The 23,395-nt window shown below is 38.6% G+C and overlaps 1 protein-coding gene across 1 annotated transcript; it reads right to left on the bottom strand.

The window, feature by feature from the left end:
* Positions 1 to 1,238: 1,238 nt before the first annotated feature.
* On the bottom strand, positions 1,239 to 22,345 carry zgc:113054 (uncharacterized protein LOC541322 homolog). The gene is made up of 11 exons (XM_055160898.1): positions 22,193 to 22,345; positions 17,598 to 17,787; positions 17,434 to 17,525; positions 17,080 to 17,312; positions 16,595 to 16,831; positions 16,450 to 16,524; positions 10,136 to 10,352; positions 9,480 to 9,688; positions 8,777 to 8,849; positions 5,045 to 5,162; positions 1,239 to 2,681 (listed from the first exon to the last, which is right to left on the bottom strand). Exons 1-11 carry the CDS (start codon positions 22,206 to 22,208, stop codon positions 2,486 to 2,488), a joined length of 1,656 nt encoding a protein of 551 aa, XP_055016873.1. The 5' UTR covers positions 22,209 to 22,345; the 3' UTR covers positions 1,239 to 2,485.
* Positions 22,346 to 23,395: the final 1,050 nt, after the last annotated feature.

Raw genomic sequence — 23,395 nt, 5'->3', positions numbered from 1 at the left:
ATGGAGCATCAAAGTAATAAGATTTTCTTATATTATTTTTACATGATTGCAAATAATGAGATAAGGGTGGGTAGGTGCACCCTATTATTAAAGTCTTTAAATGATAGCATATAGTATAATTCTGTGCTTTTTTTTTTCAATAAAAGAATACTATGAAACATTCTGGAGATGGCATGTCACCACCATGCAAATAGTTACTGTAAAAAGATTCTTTCTCCACAGAAATAGTGTTTAATATCTTTCATAACCAAAGGAACATTTCTACGGAAACCAGGACATTTTCAGAGCAATAAAAACAACTAAAATGACACATGACTTATTTTAGTCTATTTTTTTGGCTAAAAACATACATTCTGAGACTTTAATATGACTTTAACTTTTATTTGTTCACACAGTCCTTTTGGTTTACATTTATGCACTGAAGTAAAAACATCACTTGTTTCATGCTCACATTTCCGGGTAAACTCCTGGAGGAAAACTTTGTCAGGCTGCAGCAGCTGTTTCTACACTGCCCCTCAGTGGTGGATCTGTGAAACTGGCAAATACAATTATTTGGGGACAAGTTGGAGATTATAACGGAAAATAATACCTAATACAAATTGCCGTCATTTGTGATATTTGAGTATTTGTGGAGAAAAAAATCTGAGAGGAGAAGAGATGATTAGATCTAACTGCATATCTTAATAGAATCCACTCACTCGCCATTCCCATTAACGAACCAATCCCCCAATTATGTAAATTAACACAAGTTGAAGTTGTTCACATAAATACCAACAGTGTCATATTGCAGAACGAGCTAATTGGGCTCCTACTTTTGCATAATTGCAGCAGTTGGGGTCACGTCCTCAGATCACCTCTCCTTTAAGTATTGTTTTTCAGCACACAAACAGTTAATGGAGCAATTAAACAGAAGCACCACTTCTAGAGGCCATTTGGCAAGAAACAGGGCAGCGCGGCGTTGAACCCAAGAGCTGTGACTGTTCTGATGGTACACAGGAGTTTAGAAAATGCCCAGCATCCAGTTAACAGTGAACATATAGGCCTGCGGGGACAGGCTCATCTAAGGATACTGCACTTTTGTCACTTTAAAAGAGTTTGACTTTAAGCCTTTTTGCTTCGTTATTAACATGGAAACATTAGTGGCAAAAATATATCTTATTTTTACTTTTCTTATAAAAACACATATCAATCAGATGTGAACTGAGTGAAAAAAAGAAGAGTGTAGTCATAATCCCGTACATTATTTAGTAATTTATTAGAAGATGGCACACATGCAATTCTTAGCACCACTGCTTTAAGTAACAGTTAATGGGAAGTTATTGTTAAAAGCAAACTTGTGCAGTAGTTGCAAACTTTAAAATACTGTCAGTAAACTACAAACACAGTGAAGCGCATAATTCTAATACAGAAAAGAAAATATACTTGTTATTGTTGGAATTGTACCAAATAAATATGTCACTGTATCAATACTTCAAGTTTTGAGCTGTTGTGGATCCTGTTCTGTACATTTCACTGCCCATCACATTTGTAACACAGAAAGAAACAGTTTATTACAGCATTTCTATGTAGCATGATGCTCATTCTTTGCATGAAAAATGAGAGCCAAATCAAACACTACTTGACCTAACACAAAACATATGCATAAATATGAACCTGTGTTTCTCATTAATAGCCATATAATACACCCTGACACCATTTTATTATCAGAACAGTAAACATAATATAATGTTCTGAATCTCATCTTTAATCACATATTTAAATAGGAGAATGGGACCTTTCAGTAATTCATAAATAATCACTTCTTTTTGGCTTGTGCAAATGGTCGATAATTATGCACATTTACAGCAATACATTTTGAACAAACCAAAATAAAAAACTTTGAACACAAATCTGTGAGAGTTTTCAGATTTTCAATGTAACAATTTGTAAGGGATGTGATGGGAAGAAAATTCAGAAAATGTATTTTGCTACAAATACTGAATACGCGACTTAAAATGTATCTTATCATGTATTCGGTTAAATTCTGAACACATCAAATACTTTTACATCAAGTTGCATTTAAATTAGTGTTAGGAAGACAGATTTATTTCACTGTTTGTGGTCATTGTAACTGGTGAAGGAAAAATCACGTCAAGAGTGCTGTTTTCTATTTTTTTCACTATCACTGTGCAGTTTGAAGCCTAAAGTATTTGTAACCTATTCCTTTGATTTTAGGAAAGTAACAGTCTTGGAATATTGTTACTCACAATTAGTATTCTGAATGTGTATTCCCAGTACATGTATTCAGTTACTTCTCACTGTAAGTAACAATGGAATTTATAAAAAAAAGATGTGTTTTGCAGCAAATGAATTCTTATCAAAGCTTGTAGTGTAACTAACTTTTAAAAGAAGCATCTATTGGGTTTGGGATTTTCTTTTCCCAGGCTTTTCCTTTTCGAGGCTTCAAATTCTAAGCCTAAAGTTTTGATATCTTCTAGTGAGGACTCTACCACAGACTTTGCCCACCCTCTATGACTAAGTTATGCCCTGTCATGTAGTTGGAGGCGTCACATGCCAAGAAGACCACCGCTGCTTGCAGGTCTGTCACTTGAGCCAGTCTACCAGCAGGGATATCTGACAGCCAGCGCTGCACCAGGGGCTCCAGGCTCTCCGAGTGGATGAGAGGGGTGTCCACGATGCCCCTGAAAGAAAGTGACAGACGGTTACTAAAAGAGGAGGGAAAAAACACACACACACACAACACACACACACAATGGAATCACAGGGCATCACAAAACAGAGGCGGAGTGGCAGCTTTGGTGACAAAAATAAACCCCATTCTTCTCAGATAAAAAGGACATGGTGGCATCTGGAGTATTTATTGTGGGGTTGACATGTCTAAGAGTGTGGGGGTGAAAATAATAATAATTAGTTGATTTGAAATGATTAAAAGTACCAAAAATATGCACTAATAGCTTGAGAATGGTTCAATACACAAGGCATGTTTTCTTATAAACATCATATCATTAAGTAGTTTTTAAAAATGTTTATGCCTGTGCCAAAGCCTTTACAGCCCTTGACAAGATTATATTCTTCCTCAGTCCTGGAATGAATTTGATTTTATTTTAACGTACATTAATCACAAAACAGCCATTTGTACAAAATGACCATGGTGTGTTTGTTTCCTGTGAATCACTGAAATACACTTTGGTCTGAAAAGTAGTGGAGAAAGCAGAGTCCAGACTAAAACTGTATTACAACACTGTATTACAATCTCAATCCTGGCCTGTGTTAACCAGGCTAACCCTTAACCAGAAGAACTGATACATGAATGATACATTTTAATTTTTTTTACAAAATTTCTAGCAACGTTTACATTACATTTTAGTATATACTTCTTCTTGCCTGTCACAATTATTACTATGTGTGGTTACAATTAGCTTCATTATTATCGTTCTATCATCGTATGTGTTGTTCTACCACAAACCAGACACACAATTTAGCTTAAAGTTACATGGTGTCTGGGACCTTCTACTGGGCTGTGAGGCAAGGGGTAGGCTATAGGAATGGGACAAAAAAACATTAACATTTATCACCAACAAAGATAATCGCCATTCTGTCATCAAAATGTGCAGAATAAAAGCTACTTTTCCATGTTGTTTTCATCTAGATCATTGTTGTTTTCACTTATAACAAAGTGTAATTATATTAAAGTAACATGAACATTACAGTAATTAATATCCATAACATTTAAAAACTGTCAGCAACTTTAATCATTATTGTAAGTTGCAATTCATTTGGCCATGATAATGATAATACAACATTTCAGTATATTGTATAATAAGCTCTAGGAGGCAACATCAGAAGGTGCCCACTTAAATATATTCGTCAACACACTGCACTTTGCCTAATACGTCTCTTTACCCAAGTGACATGGAAGAGACTACAAGCTACACGCTCTACCCCATTGTTCCATCTATCCCCCGCCTTTGATATAGAATTCCAACATTTGGGTACATTAGCACATCCAAAGGAACATGTGACACCTTGGTTAACGTATTCCACCTCAATTATATTTCTCTTCAGCTGCCCGTTATCTGGAAGCTTTCCTGGCAATCAGAGCTAGTGTTTTCCCTCAACCAATTTTCCAGATAATGCTGCTTATCACCGCCGCAGCTAAAGTTGCCAATGGAACAGGGCTCCAGTCAACCTCGCGAACGCTAATTGTGTCCCTTTTTTATGCATATTTACCCACTGTCACTTCAAAAAGGAAAACCGCTAGCCCGTTGAGACGCCGAGTTAACGATAGGAAAGAGAATTAGCAAATTAAAATGAGCAAATAAGCAGCAGATAAATAAAGGCGAGTGTTGTAAGGACAGATTTGGGGCTAAGGGATGCTCTGTTTAACAAACGCACGGCTGTCTTCGCTTTTCTCTTTTCAGCTGCACCGACAAATAGATACAAACAAGGCCCTTTTGTGGCACTTGGCGTGAGGTTGCTAATTTGATTCCCTAATTGAATAGAACAATAAGCGCGGGTGTTTGCATGATTCATCCCTCAAGACGTCATCCAATTAAGAACAGATGCATTGTTTGAAGACTTAAATTAGCATGTTGTTCTCAAATGGGGCTCTCCATTTGAAAGCATGCAAATCACTGTTTCTTTTTGTAGCTCAAATGTAGCGTGAGGATTTTTAAACACGTTGGTATCATAAAATCAAGTTTAATCTAAAAAGGACTGATAGAATCTCCAGACACAGGGCTAACAGGCTCAATGTGAAAAAACAAAACAAAATAGAAAAACAAGTGATTTTATTATCAAGGAACCTACATGTGAGGAGTTTTTACTATTCAAAAGATAATATTTAAATTGTTAATTGATATGAAAAACAGTCCCAAACAAGCATCATGCAGATAGCCGTGGACAATATAGTACTACATAGATAGATTTTTTTAAATTCAGATTAGTCAGGTTCAATTATCTTGTGATTTCTTGACCATTTTGACCATACAAGTTGGAAGTTGGAACATTGTGGCCCTTTGAGGATAGATTATACAAGACTTACGGTGATATACAGTTAACACAGACTCCACGGTCAATCCACTCAGTACCCAGAGTTTGAGTAAGTTTGACCACTCCAGCCTTTGACGTGTTATAAGACAGCTGCTTCTGTGGATGAGGCACTGGAAAAAAGGAAAACAGGGAAAATGTGTTTACAACTCACAAAACAACTGATTATTGAGCATCAGCTATGTTTACATGCACACCAAAATTCTGATCATTATCTGATTTCTGGAGTTATCTGATTATTTATTTAAATGTTATGTAAACAGTTACATCTGATGTGAGTAATCTGATTTCTTTCTGAGTGTTCACATCTGTGCAGGTTTTGACAAGGGAAATTATCCACAAACGAATGTGGCAACGACAAAGATGAATGAGAAAATGTTGAAGATTGCTGTAGGTATTTTAATGTTCCTTGTTTTCTTTGTCTTCCAAAAACAACAGCATTTTCCCCGTACTTTCCCAACACGTGTCACCAGATGTTTTTGATGTTCTCTGGGCCATGTAAACACACGTTACAAATCTTACTGGGTTATCTGAATATTTTAGTTATCTGATTTTTCCTACCATGGACATCTATCCATTGTTGCACTTTGAATGCATACACATAAGCAGTTTTCAGCTGTGTTCTTGCAGACACTCCATAAAAGCTCTTCCATTAGCTGCGGGGGGACTGAAGCCATGTAAAATTAATAGCTCATAATGTCCAGTTATGCTCTGTCCTTAGCAACAAAGGCGGGACCCATTTGTTTGCCTTGACCATCACAGATGCTGCACACTGCATGGGATGTCGGGACAGGGGCTGGTTTTCCGCTGGTTGATTAATTATCATAAGGAGGGCTCCAAGTTACATACAACTTTAGTAGTTAACCTCATCACCTGCCGATCTGACTGCCAAATGGCTTCAGTGTGAGACCACGGATGATGAATACAGCCCAGCTACAGAAAGGCACAGGACGGTCCAGGGGAGAGACCAGGCCTGGAAGATAAATCTAGCTCATTCATTTAAGCTTGAGTTTTAACAATGTTTTAAAATTGCTATACTGCTAAATCAATGTGTAGACTTTTCTGCAGCAAAGTTTCTATAGAAGCCAAATTGGCAGGTAACAGTGAAATTATGGATTCATGGCTAATTTAGGAGAATATTAAATAAAACCTGCCTTTTTAACAGTTCCATTAAAAAACAAAACTGTAAATTCTGTCAGTTTGAAAAACCTGTAATGAGCTTGTTGCAATTTAGATCGTGTTGTACTAACTGGAATATTGTGTATACTTTACTATGCCATGGCTTTATGGGTGATTCTGATGCATGTAACAAATAAAACGTTTTATGCCTGCCACACCTAAAAAGAAATTCAAAGCATGTACAAACTGAAAAGAAGCTAACCCTTGCTGTATTAGAAGAAATTATTCTGGTCTAAATGCGGAAAAAATCCAGAAGTAACCCAGAAGTAACCCACAACAATCAGTCTAAACCAAGACTTAACTAAGAGCTCTACACTTTGATGGAGCAATCAGTCAACTGAAAGGTTATTGGGACTTGAACAGTAAAAGACTCAACTGTCATTAGGAGATATCCATGAACCAGCTGCACCCCACCCACAGTTTGAGAACCACGAGTCTAGTAAGATGTTTAAATGTGCCGATCGTCTGTCTGTGCAAGTAGATAGTGAAGGCGAGACTGGGCTGGATAAGAAGAGGCTAGGACCTTAGAGGAGCAAGTGAGGAGGAGCGCAGCCCGGGGCTTACATGCAGATTGAAGGTGAAATCCCACTTATCAGGACAGGAAACACAGCAGCTCCAAACGGCTAACAGCGCTAATCCCCGCTCAAGACCTGATGATACGGCCCCAAAATACCATTCAGAAAACTCCTTCATCCTTTAAATAAACCTGCATTGATGTTTTTTTGCCGTTTTAAAGAGCTGTAATCCCCAGAGAAGCAGGAAAAGAAGCATTCTCCAAAGCCCTCTTTAAGGTTCACCCTGCAACGTATTGGTCGTTTCAAGTAGGAGGAAACATACACTTTATCAGGCACGCCTTTTACATAGAGTTCAGTTCAGATAAGGGATCAAATGATGTACCCTTTCCCCAGAAGGCCTGTAAGAAGATGCTTATATGCCACTGGGATGGGAGGTGTTAAGTTAAGGAGCCACGTATCCAGCAGAGATGGCACTACAAACAAAAACCTGCAAGCTTAGCAACCCGATTTTTGTTTGGAAAAGTTTAGTCAGCCTAAAGGGTGAGGACATTTAATTGTACAAGAAATGTTTGTGTTTGTATTTATTTATGTATTATTATTATTATTATTATTACTCTTATAGCATACATGGGGCATAACTACCATATAATTCACACATCTTTTCAAAAAATGTGAAGCATTCATAATCCCAACATAGAGCAACTTTCCATTAAATTGTTTATTATTGTTTATATTTTCAGACTGCTGGTATATTGCTCCATTCCTTGAAGAGTGACAGGAACTCAAAACATCTTGGAGAAAAGGCCACCAACATAACTGAAGGTCGAGGCCAGTTGGTTTAAATATGAAGGTAAATACAAGTGGAGATGAAGTATAGGTGTGTTTTTGTCTACTAGAGTCAAGGTTTGGTCTTCATGTAAAATTTGTCTACCCAGGAAATGTATAAACAAAATACTGATCATCGAAATGACTGGGGTTGGCATAATTTATAACAAAGCAGATGTATTCTGACATATTCTGTGATGTATCCTGAATTCAACATTCTTTGAATTCTGAGGCAAAAACAACCTATACAATTAAATCTACTTTCTTCAAATCTATTCACAATTCTATAATCCTGCGACATCATCCCAACTTTTCCAACAAGTACGTGTCCGCCAAACACTGCACCGATAATGCTTGCTGCTTCTATGGACATATATTCTCTCCGGCAGATGGACAAAAAGCTGTCATTGTGCATTTTAATTGGACTTTTACAGCTGCGTTTTGGGGCTTCCACTTGGCCAGAACAGCTCCCATCTGATTACACATTATGACAATATTATAACAGATGTCCCGACCAATAAAGTATATTCCTGAAGGACTCTGTGTAATGTGTATAATTGATCATTTTCTTTTATGCAGTCTCTATTTACCAGCATGCTCCTGGTTTACAGATTGCCCCCGCAGTCTGGACAGGGGCCCATATGGCACATTACTGGCCGTTTGACTACTATACTGCTGATGAAGTGATGTAGTTCTCTGGAGGAGGAACCCCTTTTGAGGTGGGGAGGGAGGGGTTGGGGAGGACAAGCTCCAAAGTCTTCCGCCGTTAAAACAAGGCCTTGGGCTCTGTGCACAGGAACAGTCTCCTCTCATGCTCACATCCTCCAAACAGCTCCATAGACTGGGGATGTTTATTATGATGCAAAAGGGCCACGCTCACATGCAATCACAACACTTTGTATTTCCTGCCATGTTGTCTGGTGCTTCAGAGGGGCTAAAAGTTATGGAAGAGAAAAGCTGCCTAATCCTTTTCAAAGGGGATCTTGTGTCTCTGCTTAACACAAAGCTTGCTCTAGAAGGATTCCCGGATAGATTTTTTTGTAATGTTGTCCTGTTATAGTTATGTTATTTGGACCCTGCAGCAATATGTTGTCAAAATACTCACCATTTGCGGTGCTACACCCAGTTTGTATTTGATGCTCCCAGTAAACCTTTTCTGACTGTTCGGGCTGTGGCTGAGTGGCGAGCATTCTCAAACCATGACTCACCGATCAGACTGGCCATGGAGGCAGTGTTGATGATTTTGCCATATTTCTGCTTCAGCATCACCCGACCGGCTGCCTGAGGGGAGGATTCAGGGAGAAGAGACATGTTACACACCAGCCTATGGTTATGAATGAGTGCATTCATTAGTGCATCCACAAATTAATTGACATTCAAAATTGTATTAAAAGGCATTTACATGTTATAGTTTAAATAAGGTCTTAATATTCATAATGCCACAAAAAAACTCCACAAATTCATGGAATTAAACCCCTTTTAAAATATTAGAAAATGACATATATATTTTTTGGTGGTGGCTATTTTGGGGGTCCTGGCCTGAAAGGTTTTGTCAACACCTGCTTTAATTAATGATTGTATGATGTAATTTGTTTAGTTTTTTAAAATAAATAATTCTAACACCTGAATATGGATACACCTGTAAACTAATATATAAAATATATGCGCGTGGGTGTGTGTGCAACATTTTTTTTAATACAAAAAAAAAGAAAAAATTAAATATGCATTTGACAAATAGAGTAACTGAGATAATAATGGTGATGTGTAGTACAGAGGTTATATTAGTTTTATTTATTGCACCTCTCTGTGATTATATTTTCAATACTGTAAAAACAGTTACATTAAAACTAAAATCTCTGATTGTAATTATTTCAATTTTCCAATTTCTGTTGTAGACACAGGAGTACCCACCTGACAGCACATAAAGGTTCCTCTGAGGTTGACGCTGAAAGTGCTGTCCCACTCCTCTAAAGTGGTGTCCTCGCTGGCTGAGTTCATATTGATGCCTGCGTTGTTACAGGCAATGTGCACTGTCCCCCATTTGGATACGATACTGTCTATCATCCTCTGGACATCTTCAGGTTTACTGATATCTGCTGTGATAGCCATACTGTGGATCCCTGTAAGACAATACAAGGTTGTCAGGATTTATTAGTTAGGTTTACTCAAAAAGTAAAATGGCTGAGGTACAGTCCTGATACAGTAAGATGATAAGAATTGGTCACGAGAAGACTTTTTTTTTTTTACCTGTACAATACTGCCATCTCCTGGTCAAGATAAGCAACACACCCCCTCCCCGGTTTTCAATGAAGCAAGTGTACAATGCAACAATTTGAATTTTGTATTATTGTGTGCAATGTAATCACTCAAAGTAATGTACTCATGTAATTCAAAAAAGGTAGAGTATTAGTAGAGCAAGGGAATTCGACCATGAAGTAGTTCTGTTCTACCAACCATTAAAACTTATATTGGCATGATAAATGATATCAGTAAAATCTGTATTTGGCCTAAACATGTTTACCCCAGACCTGGGACACAGATGGTGAATGTTATAAAATCAACTCTACCTTTAAGATTCAATTCTTTGACCACAGTGTCAGCTTTGATTGGGTCAATATCGATTATAGCCACTTTAGCCCCAGCCTCCCCCAGCGCGTGGGCAAAAGCTCGGCCTATGCCTTGTCCCCCTCCAGTCACATAGGCCACCCTCCCATCCAGACGCATTCGATCCAAAATAGAACATCCCATCACTCCACGGAACACCTGGTCATCTGTGATGTTAGCCTGACAGAAGAACAAAGATTTATTTTCTCAAAAAAAAAATAAAAAAATTTTTAAAAAAAAGTCAGGCTCCCATAAGCACCTTAAAACAGCAACTTTTCTGCTTTTCTACTTCTACATTCTACATTCTCTCGAATGCAGAAGGATCTGGAACCACAAAGGCCTCAAACCACCGTCTGAACTTGGGACGGTCCTACCACAGCTGCTAATTTGTATCACCATTACCATATCTTGTTAAAAGAACAGCAGGAATGTTTTGAAATGTCAAGTTATTCTCTTGTAGAACTTAAAGCTCTTGGGAAAGCACATGATCTCTGGGTGTGTTGATTGAAAGTGTGTGGTACAGAACAGACTCGCACTTCTTTTCAACTGGCTGGCCCAGACTCTAGGAACAAAATCCAGGAAATTATTAACCCTTCCTACAGACATTTTTGTCCATTTTGAGAGTTTTTCCAACCATTATTATGGTGCTATCAATGCTAATTATACCACATTATGTGACCTGGCCCGTTTCTTAAAAGTATTTAATTCCAATGTTTATTTATTTTATTTTATTTATTTATTTGTATTTATTTATTTTTCTACTGTATTTGAACTCTCTGAAAATATAAACCTTTAAAAGCAATTAAAAAACTTCACATGTACTACAATAAATGGGCACAAAAATTGAGATACCTTCCATGCACACTGTGTGCATAATTATAAGGCAAATTGCATTTATGAGGATTAATTTGATAACTGAACAACTACAGTGGTCTCGGTCAATCCAAAATGTTAACAAAACTTAAACCTGAATATTTAAGAAAGTAAAAGTGAACTTTTGGTCTTTCTTAGGAGAAAATCTGTGTGCACAGTTATTGGCCAACTATTAATGTGAAGAAGTATTATGCAAATAAATGAAAAATTAACTTTAATTAACTTCCAATCTCACTTGTGTATTTTTATCTGTTAGAATATTAAACAACTCAAAATTTACAAATAAACATTTTTGACATAAAAAAAAATAAAAAAATAAAAAAATCTGTGACCAATATAGCCACCCTTCTCCAATAATGGTCATAAGCTTTCCATTCATCCAGTCCATCAGAGACTGGAGAGAGCTGGACTGTTTTACTTCACTGTAAATCTCCCATTTAAGAAGGGCACACGAGTTCGTTACAGGGTTTAGGTCAGGTGAGGAAGGGTGCCATGTCATTATTTTTTCATCTTTAAGGCCTTTACTGGCTAGCCACACAGTGGAATACTTCGATGCATGCGATGGAGCATTGTCCTACTTTTTCCTACACTACTGTTTGAAGAAAGTGCCTTTTAAAACTGGCAGTAGGTTTTGGAGTTCATTTTGAGCCCATTTTCAACCCGAAAAAGATTGACAAGCTCATCTTCCATTAATGCCAGGCCATACCAGTACCCCACCTCCAGCTTGCTGGTGTCTAAGTCTAAGTGGAGCTTTGTGCCCATTACTGATCCAGCCATGGGCCCTTCCATCTGGTCTGTCAAGAGTCACTCTCATCTCATCAGTCCATAAAACCATTGAAAAATCTGGCTTCAGATATTTCTTGGCCCAGTCTTGACATTTCTTGTTCAGCAGTGGTCAGATTTCAGCCTTCCTTACCTTGGCCATGTCTCTGAGCACTGAACACCTTAAACTTCTCCAGGCAGGCTGCAGTTATGGAGTGACAGCACAGGAGGATAATGGGTTCCTGGCAGCTTCACGTTTGATTCTTCTCAAATCTCTTGGAGTTAATTTGTGTCTTTTTTATCAACCCGTTTCTTGTGACACTGTTGACCATTTGCAAAAAAATCTTTTGATGGATGATGATCACGTATAATTGTTTTCAGAGTCAGTTAAATGTCTTTAGCCCATTTTGCCTGAGGAAAAGAAGCTTCCTAACATTTCTGCACACATTGGGTGTTGGATGTTGATCTTCTTAGGCCACACCTACTGTTGGAGCCATGTGTCTTGTGTGTGCATCACCTGTAGAGGGCGCTGTGTGGTAGGCTACATTAGGGAGGACCCCTCCTGTGCTCCACAGGTGTTGCAATCTGGTGAAGCACACAGTTTGTTGACCGCCATGCTTGGCGTCTTTGTATGATTTTAGATTCTTTTTATAATAATGGATTTTGGCCAATTAAGAAGCAATAAAGGCTATTTTTATCTTAAGACTGGATTTGATTACTCAGACGCCAGAGACAAGAGAGCGCGTCACTTACTTTCTCCTTACCTGCAACTCTCAGTGGTCTAGTAGGATTTGGCCGCAACATTAGTCAACAAACTCGCTTCAGACTTTGGTGTCACCGCTGCTGTACACTGGTCAGTTGGGCCTGGAGGACACCTGCACTGTGTATCGGGCGCCGTTTTGGAGGCGTTCGGTTTGATCGTTTCGAGGGGATAAGCGCTGTACCAACAAGACTGAACCTCGACGTTCGTCGCGACTGGAGGCTGGGCAGTTGGCGAAGGGTCCATATCGGTGTCGGGGAGGTAGGCTCCGCGCTACGATTGTTTGAGTCTCCACCGGAGTAACGAACTATGGACGTGCGTAACGGAGAGGATAAGGCCATTGCGCAGACGGCTCAAGTTGCCGCGGTGGCTACAGATACTGAAAGAGTCTGCGCCGATGTGCAAACAGTTAAACCCAAGGAAAGGAGAACTATAAAACTGACTGCCAAAGCATTTGCTGACAAACTCGAGAAGCTACAAAGTAACAGGAAGACTAAGTTAAATAAGGCAGCCAATTTAAGAAAGACTATACAGGATCTTATTCAAAAGGAAAGTCAGACATCAGAGATCCAGAATGTTTTTGATGAGCTCTTGGTTTTATGTGAAGATGTTAAAGCGGTTCATGATACTGTGATGGACATGTTACCAGATGTTGAAAAGGAGAAACATAATGTTTGGTTTAAAGCCAAAATGATTGCCAATGAGGTGTTTATTTCTGATGTCAAAGCATGTTTGGCTGGTTCAGAGTTTTTGACATTTGATGCTAATGTCAATACTGATGATAGAAATTATGATAATGAAATTCATCCCCATGACAGTGCATCTATGTGCAGTGAAATGTCCAAAAGAACCATGTGTAAAAGTCATTGCAGTACAGCATCCTCAGCATTAATCCAGGTTGAGGCTGAGAGAGCTGCTCTGCTTGAAGAAGCGAGGATACTAAAAGAAAAACATGCTATTGAAGAGCAAGAACAACAATTAAAAAGAAGAAAAGAGCAGTTAGAGTTGGAGGCTAAATTAGCTGCTTCTGCTGCAAAAATAGCAGTGTTAGAATCATATAAAGGTGGTTCCAGAGTATCTGCTAATTCTAAAATGTCTGGTGACGGGGAACAAAGGAAGAAAGTCATAATCTCGCAGCTTCATCCAAATTCCAAAGAATTTAAACCAGTAATGCAGGATGAGCCTGAGGAAATAATCAGTTGGTCTCCACCTCCTATATCTAGACCTCAAACAGTTGAGCCAGTGGCCAACTCTCATACCAACACCAATATTGTTCCTCCTACAGTTCAAATTGATCAGGGGATTCCTCAAAAGGACATTTGCAGTATACTTGAAAGACAGAATGAAATAACCGCTGCGCTCGTTAAGCAACAACTGTTATTGTCCTTACCGATAAGAGACATTCCAGTATTTAATGGTGACCCTTTGCTCTATATTCCCTTTTGCAGAGCTTTCAAACAGGGTGTGGAGGACAGGGCCAGCAAAGGAGATTGTCTATATTATTTGGAGCAGTTCACCTCAGGGCTCCCCAAAGAACTGGTGCGTAGTTGTTTACATATGGAACCAGAGAGTGGCTTTGTACGTGCTAAACAATTACTACGGGAGCAGTTTGGGGATGAGTACAGAATTGCTTGTGCATATATGGAAAAAGTTTTCTCATGGCCGGCAATTAAATCAGAGGATTTGGACGCATTGCAGTCCTATACACTTTTCCTGCGTGCATGTTGCAATGTTATGATGGATTTGCACTCTTTAAAAGATTTGGATGCTCCAACAAATATGAGAGCAATACTGGCTAAACTGCCCTACAGACTGAGAGAACGATGGAGGAATACAGCATATGACATAATGGATACCACAAGTCAACGTGCCACTTTTAAAGATCTAGTGGCATTTGTGGAGAGACAAGTTAAGATTTTGTCTGATCCTTTATTTGGCAGTATTCCTGAGTCATCTGCTGGTTCAGGGGGATCTAGGTCAAGGTCCCAGCCCAATACTGCCAGAGGGTCTAGTTTTGCGACCAGAGTTGCACCTTTAGCAGCACAGGACAGAGGTGTGAAAGCTGTGAATTCTGTTACCTGCGATTCATGCTCAGAAGGTCACCTGCTTGTGGACTGCCCGCAGTTTAAAATAAAGGGACATAAAGAAAAAATGGACTTTCTGAGGGAGAGGAGATTGTGTTTTGGGTGTCTGTGTGCTGGACACTTGCGTAGAGACTGTGAGAACATCCCCACTTGTGACATCTGTGGAAGGCTGCATCATGTGGTGCTTCATATTAATAGGAATGGTGAGCCAGCCACTTCTCAAACATGTGGTCTTACTGGGGCCGGTACAAATAATTGTTTTCTCCCTATTGTACCTGTTCGAGTAAAATCCAGTAAGTGTGACAAGGCCATTGATGTTTATGCCTTTTTGGACCCTGGCAGCTCCACTACATTCTGTTCTGAGGACCTAATGAAAAGACTTAATCTTCCTGGAAAAAGAACACATTTTGTTTTGCAGACTATGGGACAAGAAAGAGTGGTGTCGGCGCACTCCCTGACTGGCCTGAAGGTGTCTGCATTGGAAACAGACATTTTCTATGAACTTCCGGACGTGTTTACACAGAATAAGATGCCTGTAAACGCTGACAGTGTTGCAACTGAGAAGGATCTCACTCGGTGGCAATATCTTTCTAAAGTTAAAGTTCCATCTATCAAAGCCAATGTAGACTTGATTATTGGCAGTAATGCTCCTAAACTGTTAGAACCCTTGGAGGTGATTCTAAGTCAACAGGATGGACCCTATGCCATTAAGACTGCTCTGGGGTGGGCAGTAAATGGTTCATCAGTAAATATTAAAACCAAGTAACTGCCCCTTAGAGTTTTATATTGATTATGTTGTTGGAAATGAAATAATTTGTGAAGCATGTCTCCTTGTTTGTATGTGGTATAATTGTTTCTTGTGGGTTAAGACCAATTATAGGGGCCGGAGTGTTGGAGCCATGTGTCTTGTGTGTGCGTCACCTGTAGAGGGCGCCGTGTGGTAGGCTACATTAGGGAGGACCCCTCCTGTGCTCCACAGGTGTTGCAATCTGGTGAAGCACACAGTTTGTTGACCGCCATGCTTGGCGTCTTTGTACGATTTTAGATTCTTTTCATAATAATGAATTTTGGCCAATTAAGAAGCAATAAAGATTTTTATCTTAAGACTGGATTTGATTACTCAGACGCCAGAGACAAGAGAGCGCGTCACTTACTTTCTCCTTACCTGCAACTCTCAGCGGTCTAGTAGGATTTGGCCGCAACACCTACCCTTGTTAGACAAATACACATGACTGAGAATTCAAGTTTCTACAGCTTGGAGTTGGAAAATATGCATAAAATCATGACATGGTCCAAATACCCACTTGCCTAATAATTGTGCACACAGTGTAAATTATAATAAATGCACATGAATGTTTGTCAGCATCACATGGTTGTTTTGGTCGAGCAGTCCATTTTGCTGTGCAGGGTTAGACCACAGTAGCTCAGCTGGTAGAGTGTCTGTATAATGATATCAACTGGAATTGCACCATCAACCTCCAGATCAGTATACAAACACTCTACCAACTGAGCTACTGTGGTGTAACTTCGACCAATCATATTCAAATATTCATTTTAGTGTTTCACGTTTTTCAGTCGCTTTTGAGAGCCAGTCCAGGTTGATAATGTGTAGAACTCAGTTCAGAGTGACACGTTTATCAATTTGGCGTGAACCAAGCAAACTGTCGCCTTACTGAGCTACTGACACTGAACACTAAAATATCACTAAATGTCTCAGACAGTCTGTAACCAATAGCTAGGATGGTTCACATATTTCCACTTAACTAACATAGAGAGACAAATTCAGTTTGATTCATACCTTAGTCCTAGAGCTTTCAGCAGCAGCTGAAACACGGCGGACAACAGTGATCCCATCTCGCAGTGGTAGAATCACCTAAAAATTGAAAGACATGCAAAAATAAACCAAATAGTAATGGTGGATAGTAAAGAGTAAGTGCACATACTTGTTCCACACGTGGATCTTGAGCGACAAAATCATTGAATTCCTGCAGTGCCAAGGCATTCTGATCGGTGATGTCTTTTAGATACACTTTGGCTTTAAAGAGAGAGTTGTCCACACATATAACACCTCGTAATCTCAGCAGATTATAGTCCAGGATAAACTTGTAGTAGTTGATGTAATTAGGTTTATCTGCATCAATGAAGACCATGTCAAACTGTTCTCCCACTTCTGCCAATTCCTAAAATGAGAATACAAATGCTGTTTGCTGTTTGTCAACTACTGTTTGAATTGATTCCTCTCATTCATTTCTCACACATATACAATTCCCTGATGTTGATGTTTTGAAACATAGTCATTGAGTTAATTACATAGGCTGAAAACATTCCCAGTATGCCTGCAGCAATTGTAGAGACTGCTCTTAGTTAACCTTTTCAACAGACTTAAAAAAAAAAAGGCAAATAAAATGCATTTATATTAAAGGATTACCTTAAGGGTGGCTATGGCAGATCCAGTTTTAACAATTATCTTCTTTCCATGTGGAGACTTGTCAAAAATAGGTTGTGAAAATTCCTTTAGGTAAGCCTCCAACTCCAAAGCCACCAAACAGCCATCATCTGGAAGCGCCTCTGCCATAGAGAGGGCTCCATAGCCCGTGAACATACCAATCTCCAGGATTCGCCTGGCATGACTCATGTGCACCAGTGTTTTCAGAGTCTGACCTGACATAAACAGCAACATCAGAACAATAGAAGTAGCACAGAATATCAATTTAAGTCTGCACAGTTTGTCATTAACACTGTAATTGTAATAATGCATTTTGTTCACTGGAGAGTGTTTTACCTTCAACGTGTCCAGTGATGCACTCTTTAGGAAGCCGGAACTTAGTCTTCCCCTCCTTATGAACACGGTCCCAGTCATGAGTTACAGTTTTCCTGTAATTAAAATGATTAAAAACAATTCCAACATTATTCTCATCCCTGTGTTTACCAGTTAGGTCTTAATACTTGTATAGCTCAGCCAGGGGTTCACTTTCTGGTGTGGTGAACTTCTCCAGGTAGTCATCTAGTCCACTGGCAATGTCCAGAGCTCGCTGAAGATGGTCTAAGAGCTCTGTGGGGACACTCCCATTAGCTGTGGCTATGTCTTTAGCTTTTGTTAGAAGATCCACCAGAACCTCCATGGGGGTATCTGGAACTTCAAAAGCACAAAAAAAAAAAGGAGAAAACACAGTTTAAAAAGTTTGCTACAAAATATTATTGAAACAAAATGTTTAAAAAGTTACTAAAATACATTTTTACCATTCCTTAATTTTAAAGAAATGATTGGACAAAAATATGACTTAAGTATTTAGCAATTCTTTTGTTATATCACTGTATTATCGAGACTATGATGCACTTCTATTAAGAAATCATGTATTATGATATTGGTCCATTTTTCTGGCCCATATGATAGTAGACCTGATTTTCAAGTGTGAAACATTGCACAAATTATCATAAATAATAATACTGAAACTAGTGCTAGCACTTGTATTAGTTTAAGTAAGTAATCTGGTACATGCCTGGTACAACAGCCTACAGTTGCTATGAATAAGTTAGTCAATGCTAATAATGACTCAGACAAATAGCAAAAAATCTACAAAAAATAAAACTCAATACAGTAATTAATGTGGTAGGCCATTGTACTGTGACAATGATCTTTTTCAAAACATGCAAACAAAACTTCAGCATTGATTTGCCCAACAGTCAATCCCATTGATATCCAAGTCAACAGCTTTAACTGCAATGTGTTGTAACTGTAATCTTGAAACTACATTTGATAAACTGGTTTCATTGCAGTGATCATATAAGGTAAGTCAAGCCTCAAGAAACAAACAAGTTCTTACTTGAAACCATGTTGGGATGTGTCCTTCTTTCACCACATAGTTAAAGCAAGATGAATGCTGCGCTATAGCCTCATGCACCTCATTATGCAGAGCCATGAATATCTAAGTGAAGAGTTTAGCTTCAAGCGTTATGTCAACATCTAAGGACTTCTCACCTTCTGCTTCTGGAGGTGTTCCAGCCTTTTCCCAGGTGTTGTTCTAGGTTTCACTAGAAACTAACCACACATAGATGTAATATATGCAAGATATGAAGTGTGGCTGTGAAAATGACTGCACTCTGCTGTAGGGCTGTGAATTAAATATCAATCCAAGCTCAAGATCCAATGGTTTCAAATCATCAATATGTTTGGGTCTTTTTATTTGGAAGGGCTACACTCAATCATCTGTAAGAAAGTATAATCTGTTTCGGTTGTGCATTGTGCATATGGAAGTATAGATATGCCAAAAGTTTTTAATTACAATATTTCAAGATGAATGAAATAACTTTAATAAAAAATAGTTGAAATGGAAATAATTAGGGAAAAAATCATGAACATGTGATGGGGGTATGATTTTACTTTTTTCAGCATCTTTAATTCAGATTGACAACTGAGGTAGCCCAACTAAACTTTAATATGTTATGAAAACATAAACCAGTAAACCATAAGTAACACAGTCATTTTAAAAAAAATACTTACTGCTTGGTTGTTCCATACGTGCAAAAATACACCAAAACAAAGTTAAAAGAATCATATCATGTAACATTAACTTCATGAGCTATTATGTTATAATGGTGCTCCCGCATCATGTAATGTCTCAGTTGACTCATGCAATCTTGAGTAATCTCGCACTGTCTTGCAATTAAGGCTTCAGTGTTTCCCCTACCCCCTATTCTCCACCCAGTGTTCAAATTTAGATAAGGCAAATAATCTCACATTCTTTTTTAAGAGTCATTAGACAGTGGGTAAAACATATTTGTGATATAAATCTGAAAAGATATCTTATATGACTGCTTTAATCAGTATTAACTCAAGTGCTGACACTTTCCCCCTCTCCTCCTATTGGTCAGCCTCCTTCATGCTCTGGGTGAATGACACGTGGATTTAACCAATCACAGTGAAGTCTGAACTCTGAGAAGCACAAGTTATAAAACACTGAATAATAGAGAATGGAGATCGAGAGAGAAAGAGTGAGAGATCGAGAGAGTGTGTGAGACAGACAGACAGACAGACAGACAGACCAGACAGACCAGCCAGACAGACAGACAGACAGACAGACAGACAGACAGACAGACAGACAGACAGACAGACAGATAGACAGATAGATAGATAGATAGATAGATAGATAGATAGATAGATAGATAGATAGATAGATAGATAGAAAGAATGAATGTGTTGGGAAGGTGACTTTAAAAATGTATTCCCTTACAGATTACATACCCCAAAATGTAGTTTGTAACATAATCCATTAAATTACTTAAAGTGAGTAATGTAATCTGAATACTTTGGATTACTTGATTTGCTGTAGACAAGCAAAGACTAGAATATCATAACATAAGTCTGCTAAAATACAATAAAAAAGCCCAGTCCTACTTAACCAAATTAAAAATATTATTGATAGAAGAGGAGGAAAGACGGTCTGCACAGCATGATTTAGTCCTGTTAAATCCTGTTTAGTTTTGGTTTAGTCCTGTTTTAGAGCTGGTTTTAGACCTAGTTTAGACCAGGTTTAGACCTGGTTTAGACCTAGTTTAGACCTAGTTTAGACCTGGTTTAGTCCTGGTTTTAGACCTGGTTTTAGACCAGATTTTAGACCTGGTTTAGTGTCCGGCAATGAGTGGAAATACCGAGAGAGAAAAAAATACCCTGAGGAATACCCTGAAATGTGAAAACAGGAAAATACCTCTGTGTAATCCATTTATTTCAACAAAATAACTGTAATCCAATTACCACTCACTGAAACAGTAACTGTAACTGAATACAGTTACTCATCATTTGTACTCTGGTGTTGGGGAGTAACGGATTACATGTACCGCCGTTACGTAATCAGTTACTTTGCTGAAATAAGTGGATTACAACGCGGTATTTTCCTGTTTTCACATTTTGTGCTACATCCCATTTATTTATTTTTTTATTTCGGTAATTCCACTCATTGCCCAAACAGAACGTGGCAATAAGAGCGACGTAAACGTCATGTTAAAGTTGGCGGTGTCAGTCACACAGTGGAAGCAGCAGTGCATTGGTAAAAACGCATTTGTGTCTTGGAAATTCTTCTCCCGATGTGATATATATATATATATATATATATATATATATATATATATATATATATATATATATATATATATATATATATATATATATATATATAAAACTAATATAAAATCGCCTACAACTTAAATGTGAAACAGGAGCTACTGGCACCGGTGAAAACAACCTGCATAGACTCATGATATCTGCACTACTGTCCTACAATGACCTGCCACATGAGGGGACACGCACACAAACACACACAAACACACACCAACACACACACCTTCATCATCGTCATCAACCTGAGAACCCGCGGGCCACGTCTCCTTCCGTAGTTACAGCGCGGACACCGCCGTCTCGTGCGCCGCGTGTGGACTGTGTTTTCTCGCGTAAACCGCGCTTCCTCCTGTGCGCCTCTAAACCAGAACTAACACCAGGACTAAACCAGAACTAACACCAGGACTAAACCAGAACTAACACCAGGACTAAACCAGGACTAATCCAGGACTAAACCAGGACTAAAGCAGGACTGAACCAGGTTTAAACTAGGACTAAACCACAACTAAACCAGAACTAAAGACCTGGTCTAGACTTGGTCTAGACCTGGTCTAGACCTGGTCTAAACCAGGTCTAAAAATCAGGACAAAACCAGGACTAAACCAGGTCTAAACAACATGACACTAACAGTAGGTTGACATAATTTAAGGTGATCTCATATAAAAAATAATTTCTCTATCAATAATATTTTTTAATATGGTGAAGGAAAAGTTTATCTTGTTTCTGTCTTTTAACAGACAAAACCTCTTATATTAAGATATCCTGGTCTTTGTTTCTCAACAGAAAACAGTTGTTTATTCATGGAGACTTGGGCTCAGACAATTTGAAGACAACAAACAAGAATTTCAGGATGTGGTTGCTACATTCATGTCGTTTAAAAAAACATGACAATATCAAGTAATCCAAAGTAATCAGATTACGTTACTCACTTTAAGTAATTTAATGGATTACGTTACAAACTACATTTTGGGGTGTGTAATCTGTAATCTGTAGGGGATTACATTTTAAAAGTCACCTTCCCAACACTGCCCAACACTAGATAGATAGATAGATAGATAGATAGATAGATAGATAGATAGATAGATAGATAGATAGATAGATAGAGATTTATATTTATATATTTATTTTTATATATGAGCAAAATGAGCAACGAACAATGTCAGGCCAAATGAGTTGAGAATATCTTAAGTCCCGTTAGACAGAAAAGTCGCACAAAAGGTAAACTCCTCTGCGCTCTGTCAGCAGTGCAGAGCCGAGGAGTTTAATGAACTCTGTTTAACTTTCACATGCAACACACTGAAGTTTAAACTCTCTCTCTCTCGAAGGAGCAATAACATCCCCTGACAGGTCCTGAGTAAAGTCGTCTTCTAATACTACTACTACTACTAGTACTATTACTAGCCGACTGGACTTGTGCGGAGTACCGTACCTTTTCCGTCTGGCATGGTGCGCGCTGTGGGCGGGACACGGGCTGTGATGGGCTCTCTCCAGTAGGCAGTCCCGGTGTGTGGAGCTTTTCTTATATCACGTTTTCCAAGGGAAAAAAAAAAAGACCGTTGACTATCGTTCGGTAAGCAGGAGATAGTCTTACCTCCCCTAAAACACCATGGGCCAACCACATGCGCACGTGTGGGTTTAGCTCACGTGACGCGTAGGTTTTTTATAACTGTGGAGGGGGCGTGCACCGTGTTACTTATGAAAATTTCTGGAAAGCCTCGTTGTTGTTTTTTTTAATCATACATATTATTAAGTAACATTGTGGAGAAGGGCTACACCTCATACTTACTTCTCAGCCTTTCACACTTTCCCGCAGACATATTATTGCAGTTTGGAAGTGGGGATGAGGCGACATCTAGATTAGTTTAGAAATAATGCAGTAGTCCACTTTAAAACCAAGAAGCCAAACAGTAATTAATAGTGAAAGAAAAGGTATCTGTTGGCATTCTGTCTTATCTGCGCCTTCTGTGCTGTGTCAAGCACTTGAAATAGTTGCTTCTTTTAAAATCATCATATGGAATGGCATGGAGTCTGCAGTATTGCAGATGTGCTATGTACAAGAAACACATGAATGAGCATGGGTTTCCAAACTTTTCAGACTGGGGCTCCCTAAAATAATCATGCAACTGGCCGGGAACTCCCGCAGAAATAAAACTGACGTCTGTAATAATTTCCATTTGCAAAACATTTTAAAGTTTCATTAATATAATTGAGTATGTTGAGTTATTTGACCAAATTTTACCCAATATACATTCATGGATTAAAAGTTGATTAAATACATGATTATACTTATATTTTCACAGTCATCCTGTGATCATTTCTGACCTCTACTTTGGGAACCACTGTGATGAATAATAAATTAAGGTAAACGAAGCTCTAAAACCATTCATTGTGCATAAGAATAACCTCAGTGGTTAGATAATAATTATGTCTGTAGGAGCAGTGGGACTGCATTACATCAATGTTTTTGTTCTTGTTGTTTTTTAAACCCAATCCACTATTATCATTATTGGATATATAGAGTATTTTTCTTCTGTGAGTCCAGTAGGACTGATGATTTAACATGTTTTTGATATATTGTGTAAGTAATGCAAGTAACTGCTTGCTCAGTATAGAGGGTTTCAAACTCCTCCCC

This window comes from Boleophthalmus pectinirostris, unplaced genomic scaffold (genome assembly GCF_026225935.1).
Source record: "Boleophthalmus pectinirostris isolate CB_2022bp ecotype Guang Dong unplaced genomic scaffold, ASM2622593v1 HiC_scaffold_3, whole genome shotgun sequence".
Lineage (NCBI taxonomy): Eukaryota > Metazoa > Chordata > Actinopteri > Gobiiformes > Gobiidae > Boleophthalmus > Boleophthalmus pectinirostris.
Note: the sequence above shows the minus strand (reverse complement) of the source record. Positions and strands in the feature narration are given on the sequence as shown.

Coding starts and splice junctions, on each gene's coding strand:
- zgc:113054 (XM_055160898.1), bottom strand. Junction 17,313..17,433: donor CATCACTGGACACGTTGAAG/GTAAAACACTCT, acceptor TGTTTATGTCAG/GTCAGACTCTGAAAACACTG. Junction 9,689..10,135: donor CAAAGAATTGAATCTTAAAG/GTAGAGTTGATT, acceptor ATTGTCTTACAG/GGATCCACAGTATGGCTATC.